Below are 22,322 nucleotides of genomic sequence, written 5' to 3' on the forward strand. Positions count from 1 at the left end.
CACATCTCCTGGGGACGTCTCGGCTGACTTATACATGTCTCACACTCAACTGTACATAAGCTGGGGAAAGAGATACTAGTCTCTCCACTCCACTGTACATAAGCTGGGGCAAGAGATACTAGTCTCACACTCAACTGTACATAAGCTGGGGCAAGAGATACTAGTCTCTCCACTCCACTGTACATAAGCTGGGGCAAGAGATACTAGTCTCACACTCAACTGTACATAAGCTGGGGCAAGAGATACTAGTCTCTCCACTCCACTGTACATAAGCTGGGGCAAGAGATACTAGTCTCACACTCCACTGTACATAAGCTGGGGCAAGAGATACTAGTCTCACACTCCACTGTACATAAGCTGGGGCAAGAGATACTAGTCTCTCCCTCCACTGTACATAAGCTGGGGCAAGAGATACTAGTCTCACACTCAACTGTACAGAAGCTGGGGCAAGAGATACTAGTCTCTCCACTCCACTGTACATAAGCTGGGGAAAGAGATACTAGTCTCTCCACTCCACTGTACATAAGCTGGGGCAAGAGATACTAGTCTCACACTCAACTGTACATAAGCTGGGGCAAGAGATACTAGTCTCACACTCAACTGTACATAAGCTGGGGCAAGAGATACTAGTCTCACACTCAACTGTATATAAGCTGGGGCAAGAGATACTAGTCTCACACTCAACTGTACATAAGCTGGGGCAAGAGATACTAGTCTCACACCACACTCAACTGTACATAAGCTGGGGCAAGAGATACTAGTCTCACACCACACTCAACTGTACATAAGCTGGGGCAAGAGATACTAGTCTCACACTCCACTGTACATAAGCTGGGGCAAGAGATACTAGTCTCACACTCAACTGTACATAAGCTGGGGCAAGAGATACTAGTCTCTCCACTCCACTGTACATAAGCTGGGGCAAGAGATACTAGTCTCACACCACACTCATCTGTACATAAGCTGGGGCAAGAGATACTAGTCTCACACTCAACTGTACATAAGCTGGGGCAAGAGATACTAGTCTCACACTCCACTGTACATAAGCTGGGGCAAGAGATACTAGTCTCACACCACACTCCACTGTACATAAGCTGGGGCAAGAGATACTAGTCTCACACTCAACTGTACATAAGCTGGGGCAAGAGATACTAGTCTCACACTCCACTGTACATAAGCTGGGGCAAGAGATACTAGTCTCTCCACTCCACTGTACATAAGCTGGGACAAGAGATACTAGTCTCTCCACTCCACTGTACATAAGCTGGGGCAAGAGATACTAGTCTCTCCACTCCACTGTACATAAGCTGGGGCAAGAGATACTAGTCTCTCCACTCCACTGTACATAAGCTGGGACAAGAGATACTAGTCTCTCCACTCCACTGTACATAAGCTGGGGCAAGAGATACTAGTTTCTCCGCTCCACTGTACATAAGCTGGGGCAAGAGATACTAGTCTCTCCACTCCACTGTACACAAGCTGAGGCAAGAGATACTAGTCTCTCCACTCCACTGTACATAAGCTGGGGCAAGAGATACTAGTCTGTCCACTCCACTGTACATAAGCTGGGGCAAGAGATACTAGTCTCACACTCAACTGTACATAAGCTGGGGCAAGAGATACTCGTCTCACACTCAACTGTACATAAGCTGGGGCAAGAGATACTAGTCTCTCCACTCCACTGTACATAAGCTGGGGCAAGAGATACTAGTCTCACACTCAACTGTACATAAGCTGGGGCAAGAGATACTAGTCTCACACTCAACTGTACATAAGCTGGGGCAAGAGATACTAGTCTCACACTCAACTGTACATAAGCTGGGGCAAGAGATACTAGTCTCACACTCCACTGTACATTCGCTGGGGCAAGAGATACTAGTCTCACACTCAACTGTACATAAGCTGGGGCAAGAGATACTAGTCTCACACTCAACTGTACATAAGCTGGGGCAAGAGATACTAGTCTCACACTCAACTGTACATAAGCTGGGGTAAGAGATACTAGTCTCACACTCAACTGTACATAAGCTGGGGCAAGAGATACTAGTCTCACACCACACTCAACTGTACATAAGCTGGGGCAAGAGATACTAGTCTCACACCACACTCAACTGTACATAAGCTGGGGCAAGAGATACTAGTCTCACACCACACTCCACTGTACATAAGCTGGGGCAAGAGATACTAGTCTCTCCACTCCACTGTACATAAGCTGGGGCAAGAGATACTAGTCTCACAACACTCAACTGTACATAAGCTGGGGCAAGAGATACTAGTCTCACACCACACTCCACTGTACATAAGCTGGGGCAAGAGATACTAGTCTCTCCACTCCACTGTACATAAGCTGGGGCAAGAGATACTAGTCTCTCCACTCCACTGTACATAAGCTGGGGCAAGAGATACTAGTCTCACACTCAACTGTACATAAGCTGGGGCAAGAGATACTAGTCTCTCCACTCCACTGTACATAAGCTGGGGCAAGAGATTCTAGTCTCACACTCAACTGTACATAAGCTGGGACAAGAGATACTAGTCTCACACTCAACTGTACATAAGCTGGGGCAAGAGATACTAGTCTCACACCACACTCCACTGTACATAAGCTGGGGCAAGAGATACTAGTCTCTCCACTCCACTGTACATAAGCTGGGGCAAGAGATACTAGTCTCTCCACTCCACTGTACATAAGCTGGGGCAAGAGATACTAGTCTCACACTCAACTGTACATAAGCTGGGGCAAGAGATACTAGTCTCTCCACTCCACTGTACATAAGCTGGGGCAAGAGAAACTAGTTTCACACTCAACTGTACATAAGCTGGGGCAAGAGATACTAGTCTCACACTCAACTGTACATAAGCTGGGGCAAGAGATACTAGTCTCACACCACACTCAACTGTACATAAGCTGGGGCAAGAGATACTAGTCTCTCCACTCCACTGTACATAAGCTGGGGCAAGAGATACTAGTCTCTCCACTCCACTGTACATAAGCTGGGGCAAGAGATACTAGTCTCACACTCAACTGTACATAAGCTGGGGCAAGAGATACTAGTCTCTCCACTCCACTGTACATAAGCTGGGGCAAGAGATACTAGTCTCACACTCAACTGTACATAAGCTGGGGCAAGAGATACTAGTCTCACACTCAACTGTACATAAGCTGGGGCAAGAGATACTAGTCTCACACTCAACTGTACATAAGGTGGGGCAAGAGATACTAGTCTCACACTCCACTGTACATAAGCTGGGGCAAGAGATACTAGTCTCACACTCAACTGTACATAAGCTGGGGCAAGAGATACTAGTCTCACACCACACTCAACTGTACATAAGCTGGGGCAAGAGATACTAGTCTCACACTCAACTGTACATAAGCTGGGGCAAGAGATACTAGTCTCACACTCAACTGTACATAAGCTGGGGCAAGAGGTACTAATCTCACACCATACTCAACTGTACATAAGCTGGGGCAAGAGATACTAGTCTCACACCACACTCAACTGTACATAAGCTGGGGCAAGAGATACTAGTCTCACACCACACTCAACTGTACATAAGCTGGGGCAAGAGATACTAGTCTCACACTCAACTGTACATAAGCTGGGGCAAGAGATACTAGTCTCACACCACACTCAACTGTACATAAGCTGGGGCAAGAGATACTAGTCTCACACCACACTCAACTGTACATAAGCTGGGGCAAGAGATACTAGTCTCACACTCAACTGTACATAAGCTGGGGCAAGAGATACTAGTCTCACACCACACTCAACTGTACATAAGCTGGGGCAAGAGATACTAGTCTCACACCACACTCAACTGTACATAAGCTGGGGCAAGAGATACTAATCTCACACTCCACTCATCCTCAACACAGGAGACCATCTCAAATACAGACTTTAAGCATGTGTTGATACATGCCCGGGTGTTTCGTGTATCATATCACATATAAATTCAATGCATTGATACATCAGTGAATGGCGATGCAACACATGCACCACTTCACTGGTGGCGAAAGACCGACCTCCGACTCACAGAACAAGCACCTATGTCGGCTTACCGACCTCCTACCAACAGAACAAGCACCCATGTCGACATACTGACCTCATACCCACAGAACAAGCACCCATGTGACATACTGACCTCCTACCCGCAGAACAAGCACCTATGTCAGCTTACCGACCTCCTACCCGCAGAACAAGCACCCATGTCGACATACTGACCTCCTATCCGCAGAACAAGCACCCATGTGACATACTGACCTCCTACCCGCAGAACAAGCAGCTATGTTGGCTTACCGCCCTCCTACCTGCAGAACAAGCACCCATGTCGACATACTGACCTCATACCACCAGATCAAGCTCCCATGTTGACATACTGACCTCCTACCTGCAGAACAAGCACCCATGTCGACATACCAACCTCATATCCGCACAAGCACTTATGTCGACATACCGACCTCATACCACCAGAACAAGCACCTGTGATGACATACTGACCTCATACCCACAGAACAAGCACCCATGTTGACATACCGACCTCATATCCGCACAAGCACCCATTTCGACATACTGACCTCATACCCACAGAACAAGCACCCATGTCGACATACTGACCTTATACCCACAGAACAAGCACCCATTTCGACATACTGACCTCATACCCACAGAACAAGCACCCGTGATGACAAACCGACCTCATACCCACAGAACAAGCACCCGTGATGACAAACCGACCTCATACCCACAGAACAAGCACCCATGTTGACATACCAACCTCATATCTGCACAAGCACCTATGTCGACATACCAACAGAACAAGCACCCATGTTAACATACCGACCTCATACCAACAGCTCAAGCACCCATGTCGACACACCAACCTCATACCCACAGAAAAGCACCTGTGATGACATACTGACCTCATACCCACAGAACAAGCACCCATTTCGACATACTGACCTCCTACCCACAGAACAAGCGCCCGTGATGACAAACCGACCACTTACCCACAGAACAAGCACCCATGTTGACATACCGACCTCATATCCGCACAAGCACCTATGTCAATATAACGACCTCATACCCACAGAGGAAGCACCTATGGCGACTAGGGCTTGCTATAATCATTAACTAAATATCGATAAATTATTGATAAAAATCGGAGAAGTAACTTTGAGCAAATATTTGAAAAGAACATATTTCATATTTTTCAGTTAGTTTATTTATTGTTTAATGCCGCACTCAGCAAAATTTCAGCTATATGACGGTGGTCTGTAAATAATCGTGTCTGGACCAGACAATACAGTGATTGACATCATGAACATCGATCCATTGAATTGAGATACGATGACATGGTTCAACCAAGTCCGCGAGCCTGACCACCCTATCCTGTTAATCGCCACTTACGACAAGCATAGTAGCCTTTTAGGGCAAGCATGGGTTGCTGAAGACCTATTCTACCCCAGATCTTCACGGGCCAACGTCAGTGTTGAGCTGTGACACATTTATGCATGGATTACATTGTGGACATTTCAGATATAACAAAATCAGTTGCTTTCTGTCTTTGGCAATGGACATAGCAAGTCTGCTTCTGTAAATTAAAACTCAACTTCATCACAATAGATTATGTAAGATATTATCGATGACACAATTTTCATATCGATAATCGTTGAAATTTCTTCACATCAACGATAGTTTTTAGCCATCCCCAATTTCGACATACCGTCCAAAAAAAAACAAAACATCTAGTGTCAATTCTTTATTGACCTTAAGCTGTAAAGCTTATCAGTACAATGCATTACACGTTTAAACTGTTGATACAGGAGACTGAAGAAATACCGCCCCTACATCCACAGAACAAGCACAGGTGTAATAAACATCTATGACTCCATGGACAATATGGCTTAATGGTGTCTACCTTGGACTGTCGCTGTCGTGCCCATTGACACTCCAGCCAGTTCACACAACAACACAACAGACTAGGAATCCATGCACAATATGGCTTTATGGTGTCTACCTTGGACTGTCGCTGTCGTGCCCATTGATACTCCAGCCAGTTCACACAGCAACACAACAGACTAGGAATGCACATACACAGTAGACAGGACTCTAAGTCCCAGCTCTGTCCACTGAGAGGTGGGAACTGTGTCAGGCCGTATCAGTTTCAGACGACATGACTCACTCGCTGACCACTCACCCATGTCGACACCGGGCTGGGTGGACAGCCTCTCTAGCTGCGTGTCTCTACAAACACCGGCTGTATCAGCTTCCCTACTCTCCCACCACCTCGCTCACAGCGACCATAGCCAACACACATCGTCCACCTGGTTCACAGTCACTTAACACCTCCAGTGAATACACCAAGAAAACAGACAGGGACGTTTACAGACTGACTGATGGTTGCCCCTCCCTCCTCCCAGGTTACCCTCAGCCTCAGGCAGGGTTCAAGAGCAGCTTCTGCTTGTGTTTCCATTACAAGGTGGAGAGATTTGTTGTGACACCCTCCCTCCTCCCAGGTTACCCTCAGCCTCAGGCAGGGTTCAAGAGGAGCTTCTGCTTCTGTTTCCATTACAAGGTGGAGAGATTTGTTGTGACACCCTCCCTCCTCCAAGGTTACCCCCGGCCTCAGGCAGGGTTCAAGAGCAGCTTCTGCTTGTGTCTCCATTACAAGGTGGAGAGATTTGTTGTGACACCCTGCCTACTCAACCACCACTGGAACAGTCACAGGTCTTCAGTAGGAGGAGCTACCTCTTCTTATGTGCAGTGTTTGAAATAATTCTTAAACCCAACAAGACAGGTGACCCATAAATGTTGCCTAACTATCTTCAAAGTCACATGCCCGCAATGTAAACAGCCGTAGAAACTAACATGTTTAGTCCTCTAGTCCTTAGAATGATTACATATAGCAAAACTCTAAAAATGGCAAATTCATACTGGTCCTTATGATACCTTAAAGCCCCATCTGCGGTAGTAACTACCGCACTCTAGTGGGCGGAGCTTATACAAGTGATCTGACAGGTCAATATGACGTCATCATAAACACATAGATTTCATTGGTTAATGCGTAAACGGGTGACGTCATGTAAACACCCACCCACGTGGGCCGTTTGACAACAAGGACGTAAGTTTTAATGGTAATATAAATATCTAACAAACGATTACAAGACTTTTCAACAAACGCGTTCATCTTTGGTTTCAAAACCTACCTGCCATGTCGTCTTCACATCTTCATAAAATGATACCGTGTGAATGTCCACGATTTATCCAACACACAAATTATAGTTCTAGATTTCTAGACTAGAACGAAATATGTTTGTCGTAATGCATATGAGCAGTGTAAATGAACAAGAAACATAACATGTGTTGGGGCACCAATCGTTATCCTGTGGTGTACGGTATATCTGCAGTTTATAAATAGCATTTCTCACAATATATACGGCAATCGGTGATTTCAACAATGTTTTTCTTCGTTGTGTTCGTCTTGCCTCATCTGGATGACAACGATCGTGTAAAAAACCCTGGTCAAAAATATTTTCAATTGATCAAAGTAGTTTCTTGTCGTTTTTTCATTGCTCAGTAGCAATGTATTTTGACAAAGTCTCAATTGTCCGATGAAGCTCTTCGTGCCGAAGTAACTCGATCCGTGAAACTTGGCGGTTCCGAGTGACCCAGATCCCTTTTGATTGGCATGCCAAGTGTCATTTGCATACGGCCATCTATATTGTTTGTATGTGTTTCTCCCCTCAAGCCTCAACTAATCAGAGAGCGGGCGGACGAAATAAAATATATGACTTATCAAAAAATGTCTTTCAATAATTGTGTAAGTAATTTTATGACATTTTAAATAAACACTTGATACTAGAATCAAGTCTATGAATTAATTTATGATGTAGATCGATTCGATTTGCTTCGGAAACGATTTTTTAATAAACAACAGAACAAAGATAAAGTTGACCTGGTTTTATGACGGTGCAGTTGTAGATGTAGAAGTATTTCTTTTATTAGATCGGTGGGCAATTTTCCACTGCCGCAGCAAAATTGAGACACGAAGACATTATATTATTTCACGTCGGAATGGAGATAAAAATATTCAAATACGGACAGCCTCACAGACTTCGAAACGATGTTCAGATAAATATTTGTTCACATTAGTTCTGTCATGTGCGTGAAAATGGGTTTCATCATTACTTTCATCAAGCTTACATTCAGGTCGCTTGCTACTTTGGCAGTCGTGTTTTGTCTCGAAGCTCAAAGCAACAATGTTTCTCTCAGATACATTTTTCTCTCCATTCATGACGAATATCTGGGCAGTTGAATTCAACAATGTAATACACACGGCCTCATTCACGGCGTCATCGCAAAGATTTCTTCCAAATACCCACCATGTGATCAGGGTTACGACCTTGGGATAAATTAATAAATCATTTTGCATTTTTAGAAAATATTATTTTTTTCGTGAATATTATAATTAAAAAATATCCCCTAGATGGTACTTTTTCATTGCACTGGGTATTTCTTTTATTACTTTCTAAAACTTTTTATTTTCGCATTTCTGACCACGCGATCTCCTAGCAACCACGCCCCATGAGCGCATCGAGTTGCTGCTTACAACTGTGAAGATCTTTGCAATTTCGCTTGTCTTCAATATGAGCAACAGAAGATTTTCATGTGAAGCCTACTTTGACGAAGAATTGTTCGAGATAATCAAGGAGCCTTATGTCATTTCGATTATGACATTGGTGACTTTATCGTGGAGAAAGTTCCAATTCAAGTTGACATCATTCCGATTCACAACTCGAATCGACAAGATGGCGCCTCTCTTCCCGCCCTTGCAAGGGCAACAGAAACTTTGATAAATTCAGTGACGATTCTTTGGATTAGTGAATCAGTGTCACAGCTAGATTTCATTGTGGAACCAGATGAAGCCGAATATGTATGTTCGCCCTTCTTTTGTCAACCATGCGCGACACGGCACAGGCAATCGCAGTTAAGGAATGGTGCGGCCACCATGTTGCAGAAATTCGTCGATTCGAGCACATTGCTTCTGGACGAAGTGTTTGGAGAGATCGTAGATACTTGGACTTGAAGAAACGGAATTAAACGTTGCAGCAGATCAGAGACCATATAATATTATATGGTCTCTGAGCAGATGAAGGATTGGTGTGGACAAAACGGGAAAGGGATCCCAGATTGTATTTTAAAACTTGTGCGCTAAGTGTATCCAAATACCCCGAACAAACATACATGGGACAAGTGTGGATCTAATGATCAAACTCAGTTTTGTGTGTGAAAATTCTGTGAAAGTGAAGGAAGTTCATAATTAAAGTTGTCTTGGAATATGTGTATTGGAGTTTTCGTTTATCGTAAGTACAATATTATCTGGATACGCCTTCTATAGGTCAAATCATGAAATATATTTCGTTACTCATTTACCAGTTGCTTATGTGCATTGTTATTTTGATACACGTGACATATTCATCTATTGTAGTCAAGCTGAGGAATATTGGCGTAACTTCTTGTGCTTCAAGTTAGGCCCCTTCCTAAACATTAGTTGAAAAATCTGTAATAATTTACGTTTTATGAATATAAACTGATTATTGTGTGGCATAAATCTAACTGTTGAATGCAAATGACCAAAACTAAACAAGTATCTGTAATTTTCGGATAGAACTGAAAGAATCGCGTCGTCAATTTCGTATTTAAGTATCGTTACTGTTACATTAACCGAAACTGATGTTCTGCCGTAAAAATATACAACACAATACACTTTGACCACAAATGCATTAAATGTGTCACATGACCATGTGCTTTGCTATTTATAGCGCTAACGTAATTAAGCTCCGCCCACTGTGATTGAAGCAGACGCCAAACACGATCGATTCGATTTTTTATGATAAAACTACAGAAAATTTATTTACTTATATCTTGATATGGAGCCATTTTTTGTATCCATGGTTTGTTATTCAAGTTGATACGAAGTTTGACGGTCAATGGTGATCTGGTTCCCGTATGGTTTTCAAAAAACCTCTCCCGACACTCGGTTGTGTTTACATTGTCAGTCATTGTTCGAAACTGAAACACCGCCACCTTGCAGGCTATTTATAGTCAGGGTGGGGCTTTAACTATTGGGCAGTTTAGCAAGGACTATAGGACTAGCGCCAATTTCTAACACTGGTAAACCTTCTGAGTCTGTCCACATGTCCGACCTTCCCTCACTATGGAGAATCCACCTTGGGATGTGACATGCACAACACAACACAACACAACACAACACAACACATGCCAACTTTAGAGTGCCCACTGAGAAACCATGCCACAGTTTAACATGGATACCCCACTCAGACACAGTACATTAACTCCGAGCCGACCAGTCCATGTTTTGGCCCTTTAATGCCGAGCGCCAGGCAGGGTAACAACAAGTAACATCTCTTAACATCTTTTGGTATGACGCGGTCAGGGATCGAACCCCGACCTTTCGATCTCCTGGTCGGTGCTCTCGACCAAGGCGGCAGTCTCAGATAACCTTCAACCTGCTGGAGGCAGGATATCACACAGTGGAGCCTCAGGAGGTAGCAGAAACTCCACACAGGGTCATGAGGCAGTCAGCCTTCTACTTGCTGTAGCCAGGATATCCTGCCATGGAGGTAGATGAGACTCCACACAGGGCTGTGAGAGCAGTGTTAGAAATTGGCACTAGTCCTGTAGTCCTTGCCAAACTGCCCAATAGTTAGGGTATCATAAGGACTAGTAGAAATTTGCCCTTTAGCTATATGTTATCATTATAAGGACTTGTGGATCAAACCTGTTAGTTTCTACTGCTGGAGAGGGTCAACCTTCTATCTGCTTTACAACAATCTTTTAATTAGCAAAGCAGTCTTAGTGCTAAGGTGTCATAACACCGACACCGTAACAAAGAATTACGACAGTGGTCATGCTAAGGTTGTTTTGTGCCAAGGCACCCTGACCTGTAAACTCCAGGCTGCATCAGCCGTATACACCAGGATACATCAGCCTCATACACCAGGATACATCAACCGTAGACACCAGGATACATCAGCCGTATACACCAGGATACATCAACCGTAGACACCAGGATACATCAGCCGTATACACCAGGATACATCAGCCGTATACACCAGGATACATCAGCCGTATACACCAGGATACATCAACCGTAGACACCAGGATACATCAGCCGTATACACCAGGATACATCAACCGTAGACACCAGGATACATCAGCCGTAGACACCAGGATACATCAGCCGTATACACCAGGATACATCAGCCGTATACACCAGGATACATCAGCCTCATACACCAGGATACATCAGCCTCATACACCAGGATACATCAGCCGTATACACCAGGATACATCAACCGTAGACACCAGGACACAGCAACCATATACACCAGGATACATCAGCCGTACACTCCAGGATACATCAGCCGTAAACACCAGGATACATCAGCTGTATGCACCAGGATATAACAGCCGTATACACCAGGATACATCAGCCGTACACACCTGTATACTTCAGCCGTATACACCAGGATACATCAGCTGTATACACCAGGATACATCGGCCATATACACCAGGATACATCAGCCGTATACACCAGGATACATCAGCGGTATACATCAGGATACATCAGCGGTATACACCAGGAAACAGCAACTGTATACACCAGGATAAATCAGCCGTATACATCAGGATACAGCAACCGTACACTCCAGGATACATCAGCCGTATACATAAGGATACAGCAACCGTACACTCCAGGATACATCAGCCGTACACTCCAGGAAACATCAGCCTTATACACCAGGATACATCAGCCGTATACACCAGAATACTACAGCCTCATACACCAGGATACAGCAACCGTACACTCCAGGATACATCAGCCTTATACATCAGGATACATCAACCGTACACTCCAGGATACATCAGCCGTATACACCAGGATACATCAGCCGTATACACCAGGATACAGCAACCGTACACTCCAGGATACATCAGCCGTATACACCAGGATACATCAGCCGTATACACCAGGATACATCAGCCGTACACACCAGGATACATCAGCCGTACACATCAGGATACATCAGCCATATACACCAGGATACATCAGCCGTAAACACCAGGATACATCAGCCGTATACACCAAGATACATCACCCGTATACACCAGGAGCAGGGTGCTGTGGTGATGTATTGATCTCCGTACACATGCAACACAGCCGATGACAGGACCGTAACGGAAACAATGACTCAAGAATCCACAGTTCACAACAAGACATCAGCGGTTCCGCATAACCAAGTGGAGTTGGTGATCAATGAGTGCACTGTACAAACCCACGATCCTACGACAATACCCGGCGGTGTGTGGCCGTGTAGTAGGCTCTGATGACTCCCCAGCAGGCCGTACAGCTATAGGAGAATTGTCATCCGATTGTGGCCCCAGTCCAGGGCAGGGATGATCAACAGTTAATATACAAATCAGGTCTAAGTGTAAATAAACTTGTATCAAAAGCCTGAACAATAGCAAACAAAACCTCCTAGGGCTGGTTAAAAAGATCAATAATTAGATCATCATCAATGGAAAGAAATATTAACGATTATCAATATGAAATTGTTGTCATCGATAATAACTTACATATACTATTGTGATGAAAAAGTTAACATCTACAGGGGCTCGTTATTTTCACTAATCATGATAATATTGAAAGTCGATGATGGTTAAGCAACTGTTTTTGTTACATCTCAAATGTCCACAAAGTAATCGATGCATAACTATGTCACTGTTCACCAGTGATGAGAAATAAGCTCATTTCCTTCGGGACTTTCTTGCATATTTGCTTAAAGTTACTTCTCCGATATTTATCTATAGTTGATCGAGATTTAGTTAGCAATTATTGGTCTCTATAATCAATATTGACAGAAGCCCTAGAACCTCCAAAAGATAATAGAGGTCCCCAATCTGGTCATCAACTTCATACAGCCCCTTGATGACATTGTGATTTATAATACTGGTCATTGTCTGTAGCAGGGATGTGTATTGACATTCATGGACTATATCATGCGATATATTGACTCTTGCAATCACTGATATAAATAGCTTTATGCACTGGTAAATACATGTGTCTGTAAATCAGACATCTAGATACAGTAGCATACATGGATCATGTCGCTATGACTGGAGATACTGCCAGTACTGCAGTGTTCCTGTTTACCGGTAAAATTAGGCTTGGACAGATAAGTCATGTGACTGCCAGTCCCTGTGGACCAGCAAATAAAGTTACATCGGTGATATTCATATAAGTATATTTTTTCGAACAAAGTCATCTTGTCTGTTACAATCAGGGTTTCCTCTAGTCTATGTTTAGGTTAAATATCTGTTTGTAGCGACTTCATCTCGAAACATAAAAATAAGAGAGAAAATTGTGACTGAAGTTTGTGTGAATGACGTATAGATCTAACTAATTTACTTCAGAGATGACATCTTTGCACTGAACATGATGTTGAAAGAATTAATAATTTTCATAGGTTTTTTTATTTGTTGAAAGTTGGGACTGGCAAAAATTGGGGGTGGACTGGTAATTTCTAGAGTTGCCAGTCCTTGTGGACTGGCAGTTTCAAAAGCCAGCGGGAACTCTGTACTGTGAACACCATCCAGCTCTGGGACCACCTCACACATCCGTGGGTACAGCAAACAGGGTAATAAGGTGAATAACTTCAATAAACCTCAGGCAGTATAAGCAGCTGTGTAGGTATTGCTGAATGCTATCCATCATGTGAAAAGGGACTGTGAACGCCATCCAGCTCTGGGACCACCTCACACATCCGTGGGTACAGCAAACAGGGTAATAAGGTGAATAACTTCAATAAACCTCAGGCAGTATAAGCAGCTGTGTAGGTATTGCTGAATGCTATCCATCATGTGAGAAGGGACTGTGACAGATAGTCAGGGATTCAGATCATGTATTCATAGGACATAAACTGACTGTTGTCCAAAATGTCGACACAGACCTGAAACACACGGTCCTGACTCAGACCAGACACACAGACCTGACACACACAGACCTAACACACACAGACCTAACACACACACAGGCCTGACACACACACACACACACATAGACCTGACACACACACATAGACCTGACACACACACAGACCTGACACACACACATGCAGACCTCTCTCTCACACACACACACACCTGACACACACACACACAGACCTGACACACACACACAGGCCTGACACACACACATAGACCTGACACACACACATGCAGACCTCTCTCACACACACACACCTGACACACACACACAGACCTGACACACACAGACCTGACACACACACACACAGACTTGACACACACACATGCAGACCTGACACCCACACCCAGACCTGAGACACCCGCACGCACACACAGATGAGACACACACAGACCTGACACACACAGAGCTGACACACACACAGGCCACATTCACGCACAAGATCAAGTGTGACTCTACACCTCCATTTCTCCCAGTTGAAACAAGTCCAGGTCAAGTAGGTGCAACATTTGTTAAGAACCATCGATGCATAATGTGATGTCCTCTCTCACCTCCTGCCGACACTACTAAACATATACATGTGCTGTACAGCCAGTGATCCCTGTGTAGTCAGCCACCTCACACACTGGCACACGTCCAGGACACATGCACATTCACACACGCCCCTGTCAAATATACCTGGTCATTTACATATTGATAAAAAGACCTGTATGGTTTTATTTTTGTTTGTCTCATAAATTACCATAAATAAATGCTGTACAGAGCAATGCCCACAAATTTTGTGTCAAGCTACAAAATGTCCAGTCCTTCCAATCACTCTGACATACGTGCTACATACAACTATTGTAAGTCCATGAAAAAACTGCCACTTATGACAGTCGTCACTCTGAGACAGCTCTTGAATATTACACACCACAAACAGCACTGTCTTCACACAACACAATGTTACACACTACAAACAGCACTGTCTTCACACAAACACAATGCTACACACCACAAACAGCACTGTCTTCACCCAACACATTGTTACACACTACAAACAGCGCTGTCTTCACACAACACAATGTTACTCACAAACAGCAGCCTTCACACAACACAATGTTACACACTACAAACAGCAGTCTTCACACAACACAATGTTACAAACTACAAACAGCAGTCTTCACACAACACAATGTTACACACTACAAACAGCAGTCTTCACACAACACAGTGTTACACACCACAAGCAGCGCTGTCTTCACACAACACAGTTTTACACACTACAAACAGCGCTGTCTTCACACAAACACAATGTTACACACCACAAACAGCAGTCTTCACCCAACACAATGTTACACACAAACAGCAGTCTTCACACAACACAATGTTACACACAAACAGCAGTCTTCACACAACACAATGTTACACACAAACAGCAGTCTTCACACAACACAGTGTTACACACAAACAGCAGTCTTCACACAACGCAGTGTTACACACTACAAACAGCAGTCTTCACACAACGCAGTGTTACACACTACAAGCAGCGCTGTCTTCACACAAACACGTTACACACCACAAACAGCAGTCTTCACCCAACACAATGTTACACACAAACAGCAGTCTTCACACAACACAATGTTACACACAAACAGCAGTCTTCACACAACACAATGTTACACACAAACAGCAGTCTTCACACAACGCAGTGTTACACACTACAAACAGCAGTCTTCACACAACACAATGTTACACACTACAAACAGCAGTCTTCACACAACACAATGTTACACACAAACAGCACCAGAACGCTTGGCCTACAGGTTTTATAGAGGGGCACTTGTTCTTCCACTTGGGGAACCAGTGAAGTGAATATCGTGACTGTGTGTGTAACCTGGTGGAGCAGATCATCAGCTGGTCATGAATCAAGCTGTCAGGAGTTGTTGTGTGTCACAGGGATACAGTGCAATACTCCAGGTCACCACACAGGTGTTGCATTGTCAGGGCAGGTCTACATACATACATACATACATACATACATACATACAGCAGAGCTGCAGATTACACCATGTAAACATGACAGTTAGGGGGTACTTTAGACTATCATCTAGTCTCTGAAATGAACATATTTTACAGAAAAACAGTTGTTAACTTAGAGTTATAAAATATAATAAAAAGGTGCCCAGCGACTTTTTTCATTTGCTGCAGTAATATAGACTTGCCAAACATTATGGGCTTGCATGGGCTGTATCAGATATATTTGTATGACAGACAAGGGGTACTTGTCGTACTGTTAGTAGTACAGACACTACAGGTACTAGCAGCATGGATGAGGAGGACACTGATCTAAATGTGATGGTGACATGACTTTTCACAGACTCTGTAGCCTAGGCCCCTGTGTGTTTGTGGGCACCCTGTCTCTACCCCACAAAATCCTGTCCCCCACCCCATAGCACACTGTCCCCACCCCATAGCACACTGTCCCCACCCCATAGCACACTGTCCCCACCCCACAGAATCCTGTCCCCACCCCAATGCACCCTGTCCCCACCCCAATGAACCCTGCCCCCATGCCCCCTATCCCACAGCACCCTGTCTCTACCCCACAAAATCCTGACCCCACCCCATAGCACACTGTCCCCACCCCACTGCATCCTATCCCCACCCCATATCATCCCACCCCCACCTTATCCAATACCATCCCCACAGGACCCTGTCTCTACCCCATAGCACCCTGTCCCCACCCCACAGCACTCTGTCCACTCAAGAGTCACCCCACAGCGTCCGGCCCCCACCATACCCGATATTACCATTCTACAATCCTGGGCAGAGCGTGAGAGCATGACACAAGACAGGTTGTGACCTCTGTGCAGCCATCACAGGTAGCCACCACAGGTAGACACACACCTACATCAACCTGCACCAGCCTGCACCAACACTAACATACCTGCAGTTTGTGTCCAGCACTGATAAGCTCCCAGTCTATGGTAACATCCAGATCACCTCCTGTGTATATCTCCCTCACATCCAGGGTAAACGCGAGACTGACCCACTTCACATGGAGCTCCTTGACACATACTCCTATACTACGGCACACACGCCTCAACAGTTAGGTGAGTCCACACGCGGGGTGGTGACAGCTATACCTACCTGTCAACCCCTGTGACGGATGACCTGTCAGGCACCTGATACCCCCTGACAACTAATGGACTTGTCCTGAGAGGGGAGAAGCGCTCACGGAGCATTAGGTTTGATAAGGTAAACAGGCAGCAGAGATTTGTTCACTTACACTGCAGGGTGGGGGACATTGTGAGAAGCTACCTGATTCACCCATGCAGAACATGGACTGGTCTTAGCCCAAGGGGAGAGGCAAGAGGAGAGCCCTGTGTTCAACATGGACTGGTCTGCTGGAGAAACCAGATAGGGGTGGGATAACGGTTGTCGTATCACCCCGGGGTAGGTGATGAACCAGGGTATGACATGGTAAACCTCTGTTGACAGCATCACATAAGCATCTTCAGATACAGTAAATGAACCAATCCTTAGGCTAATGAGGAACAACAGTATCTTGGGTGGGTGGGTGAGTATTGTTTAAAGCCGCTTTTAGCAATATTCCAGCAATATCATGGCGGGGTACACCAGAAATGGGCTTCACACATTGTTCCCATGTCGGAAATCGAACCCGGGTCTGGGGCATGACGAGCGAACACTTTAACCACTAGGCTACCCGACCGCCCCCCAGTATCTTGGACAACAGAATCTTGAACAACGGAATCTTGAACAACAGTACCTTGAACAATGGTCCCATGAACAACGGTATCTTGACAGACCTCTAACAACAAATTACAACAGTATCTGGAACCATGGTATCTTGAATAAAGCATCTCGAACAACAGTATCAACGGTAAACGACTGTATATTTAGAAATAACGGTATCTTGAACAAAGGTATATTTAAAACAACATCATCTTGAACAACGATATCTTGATCTTGGGAGGGAGCTTGAATTCACTGGTCGTGAAAAGGTGTTGTCTGAAACACCCACTGCCTGAGGAGTCACAGAAGTTCTGCACTGTTCTGTAAAACCAGTCAAACACACTCGGAATATACACATACAGGCTGTCACTTAAAGACTTCAAGTTTAATCTGGTTATTCAATTTTCTTCGAGTTTTGTTTTGTCCTCAAATTAGGTTGAGAGTTGCTTTCATACTTTTCATGCTTAAGATTGACTTTTTTCATCATATTCAGAACCAAATATCATTTGCCGAAGTCCGCAATATAAGACGAACCAGTGACTGAAGGAATGAGCAACGATACCCGTCAGTATCAGATGAATTCTCTGATAACAGGATCAAGGAATGATTTGCAGAAAAATCTCGGAATTCGCTCTTTTTTAATCAATTATATTCAAGCTTTTCTAACAATATTGCAGTGTTCTGATGAGGATGCGCCCTCACAGGATTCCCACAATAATTTTTTTATTGGTACATCATATTTATGCTTAGTGGGACATCGGGCGTGTTCATGTAGCTACGTCTATTTTATATAATTGTGCCACTGAATGTCTCAAAAAAACTTTTACCCAACTCAAACAGTGAGATGGAAAACCTGTTTGAGGTGACGCACTTTCAGATGAAGATTGCAGCCCTTGTAAAGAGATTAGGGTTGTAAAGAGGTGTTATTCAAGTGTTGAGAGGTGACCTCATGACCCATCTCCCCAAACCCCTCCTGTAATCCCCCTCTTGCCTGTAAAGTCACCAGTCTGCAGTCTGACCAGGGCATCCCTCATCCCGCCCTAGTAACCATAGCAACAATCTGTTTTAGGGTACCCCTTTGAATAGCTTCATCAGGTGAAGGAGTGAGTTTAAGTCAATGTATCCCTTTTATTGTTACAACTATACTCCACCATTGTGCGCCTGTTATTCCGGGACGGGCAAGACTAATAGTCAGTCAGTGCAGCATTGAGTTCATCTGAAAGGGCTTGCTGTTAGCACCTCCAGTTAGGGTACTTGAAATCAGAACCACTTTCTTTGAGGCAAAAGCAAAATATGGAGCTATTTGTTTGAAATATGCCTCAGTTCACCCAGCAGTGAATGGGATGACATCATGACTGTTAACCTTCTAGGGCCTCACATGAGTGGGTTGTATTCCTCCCAGGGAGCCGAGAATGAAAATGGGAGTGCACACAGGGCTGGGGTAACTAACAATGCAGCATTTAATCATTTCATTTCGCCTGTTAGCATGGTCATGGCTCGTCAGTTAGAAGTACTTTGTGATATTTACTAGCATCTGTCCAGTGGGCCAGGCTATTTGCAGCATTAGAAATTATCACAAGTCCTGTAGTCCTTGCCAAACTGCCCAATAGTTAAGGCATCATAAGGACAAGTAGAAATTTGCCATTTGGCTATATGTTATCATTATAAGGACTAGTGGACTAAAACTGTTAGTTTCTACCACTGATTTGTTGAACCCTTTCATGGGAGGCAATGAAACATGAGACAGAACAACACAGCGTAGCTCTCAGTTGTAAACTTGACAATCACTGACCTGTGACTTACACGGGTCTGTTTGAAATACTAAACTATTGAATGACACAGCCACCATAGAGTGTCGTGGGGATGACTCCACAGTTTGCTGTTAGACAGCATGACTCAGTACCCCCCACATCTGAACCTCTCGGCTCCCTCAACGACATGTGGAAGTGATTCAGTCCAATGTGGAAGTAACACAGTCCCATGTGGAAGTGACACAGTCCCATGTGGAAGTGATTCAGTCCCATTTGGAAGTGACACAGTCCCATGTGAAAGTGACAGTCCCAAGTGGAAGTGATTCAGTCCCATGTGGAAGCGATTCAGTCCCATGTGGAAGTGACACAGTCCCATGTGGAAGTGATTCAGTCCCATGTGGAAGTGATTCAGTCCCATGTGGAAGTGACACAGTCCCATGTGGAAGTGACACAGTCCCATGTGGAAGTGATTCAGTCCCATGTGGAAGTGATTCAGTCCCATTTGGAAGTGACAGTCCCATTTGGAAGTGACACAGTCCCATGTGGAAGTGATTCAGTCCCATTTGGAAGTGACACAGTCCCATGTGGAAGTGACACAGTCCCATGTGGAAGTGATTAAGTCCAATGTGGAAGTGATTCAGCCCCATATGGAAGTGATACAGTCCCATGTGGAAGTGATTCAGTCCCATGTGGAAGTGACACAGTCCCATGTGGAAGTGATTAAGTCCAATGTGGAAGTGATTCAGCCCCATATGGAAGTGATACAGTCCCATGTGGAAGTGATTCAGTCCCATGTGGAAGTGATTCAGTTCCATGTGGAAGTGATTCAGTTCCATGTGGAAGTGATTCAGTCCAATGTGGAAGTGATTCAGTCACATGTGGAAAAGATTCAGTCCAATGTGGAAGTGATACAATCCCATGTGGAAGTGATTCAGTCCCATGTGGAAGTGATTCAATCTGGGTACCCAATAAATAGTTACGGAATAACAGCATGCTTCTGACATGGACCACTTGACTATTAGTATTATGCTCAATTGTGAACACTGTCTGACAAGGGATTCATGCGACGCACAGATGTTTATAGACTAACATCTAGTCTCTGAAATGAACATATCGTACATAAAAAAACAGTTGTTCAGTTATCTCAATAAAAATATAATAAAAAGGAGCCCAGTGACTCACTTCATTTTCAGATACTGCAGTGATCTAGACTTGCCAAACATTATAGACTTGCATGGGCTGTATTTGATACATATTTGTATCAGGGTCTGTAAGACAGACTAAGATGTTTAGAATGGACAGAGAAAAAAATGAAATCCCAAGGGATGCACAATAATCATGATAATATTCAGAGTACCAAATTCTTGACAAGAAATATGAAAGTTTCTGTAAGTTAACTAATTATTACATCTTACAGTACTGTACACTACACCAATTCATTACTTTACAGGACCCTCATATTTTCTGTAGGAACCTTGAAATTAGTAATTGGGGGTCCTCTGGAACCCTAGTTTAGGTCAGTGTAAAACCCTGCTAGCATTCAATAAATACACAAACATAACCATGAGATATAATCAATTTGATCACATTGACTTCATGAATATTGAGTCACTGGGTGGCTAAGTTGTTTTCAGTATCAGCTGGCCTTGTTGTTGAATTGTTTCTGTTTAGATCCTGAAAGCTGCAATGCCACTGGGTGTTTACAAATTCCCGCACAAATGTAACACTTCAGGTGTGTGTGTGATGTGCTCCAGTTCAGAGGCTGTGTTACTGCTAAGTTCAAACTTTGACATTTCCCCCACACAAGTTTAAGTGGCTGCGCTGTGTACGACTTGGTAAGACACAGGTGACCTCAAGACAAGGGGGCAACTTCTTGAAATGAGTTCCTTCCCAAGACTACATACTGATTCAGTTTCAGTTTTCAAATATGTTTATCTGATCCATCATCACAATGTACGTGTATCTGGATAAGTTAATAATGCTAATATTCTATAATGCTACGGGTGTAATAGCAATTTGATGAACAGTTTCTTTGATACTATCCATCAGCAGCAATAAGGTGACTGCTTCCCAAAGCATGACTTCAGTTTATACTAAGCACCCATTACCAGTGTGAAGTAATTATTCATAACATTCAACTGTCAATTCTGTCACATTGACAGGTGCCCTGGTACATACGAAGGGAGATAACTCTGTCACGATGAAATTCAAAACAAGCGGCTGATGCAGATAGCCGGGGCTGAATTAAGGCATTAGCACTGGTGCAATTAAATGTAGAATCTCACCTGATGTCTCAACAATGAATCCCGTTAACAAGTGAGGTGCTGTCTCCTCCAGGACTCCGCAGAACTCATGGAACGCTCTCAGACCCTTTCGCGACAAAATATCCAGAAACACCTCAGCTCTCCTCTGTGGTGAAGAAATACCAACTAAGTCCTTCTCCTCTGGTTTAGAAATAATGCCTCTCCGAACTAATTTTGGAATAATGCGATCTAAATCTAGTTCTTTCACTAGCTGACTTCTATGACGGTCCAGGAGCCTCCCTACTCCGCCTTGACCCGCCATGTTTGTAAACTTAGCTAGAGCGGGTGAATGGTTCCAAATACAATATTTCGGAGAATTACAACTCACATTTTATTCATTTGTCTGGACATATTCTGCACTTTCGTGTCAGTGTACATTTTTAAACACGTTCGCTAAGAGGTTGATTAACTATATTACTTCACGTTGGGCATCAGCTGAGAAAACAAAAGTTTCGA

General features: G+C 44.1%; 1 protein-coding gene across 1 annotated transcript in view; it reads right to left on the reverse strand.

The window, feature by feature from the left end:
• Positions 1–22,128, reverse strand: part of LOC139477180 (tight junction protein ZO-1-like) — a 125,081-nt gene extending 102,953 nt beyond the window's left edge. Inside the window, exon 1 of the mRNA XM_071259738.1 lies at positions 21,849–22,128. Coding sequence (XP_071115839.1) covers positions 21,849–22,128 — 280 coding nt within the window. The remainder of the gene's footprint in view (positions 1–21,848) is intronic.
• Positions 22,129–22,322: the final 194 nt, after the last annotated feature.

This window comes from Haliotis cracherodii, unplaced genomic scaffold (genome assembly GCF_022045235.1).
Source record: "Haliotis cracherodii isolate W230 unplaced genomic scaffold, xgHalCrac1.p SCAF_32, whole genome shotgun sequence".
NCBI lineage: Eukaryota > Metazoa > Mollusca > Gastropoda > Lepetellida > Haliotidae > Haliotis > Haliotis cracherodii.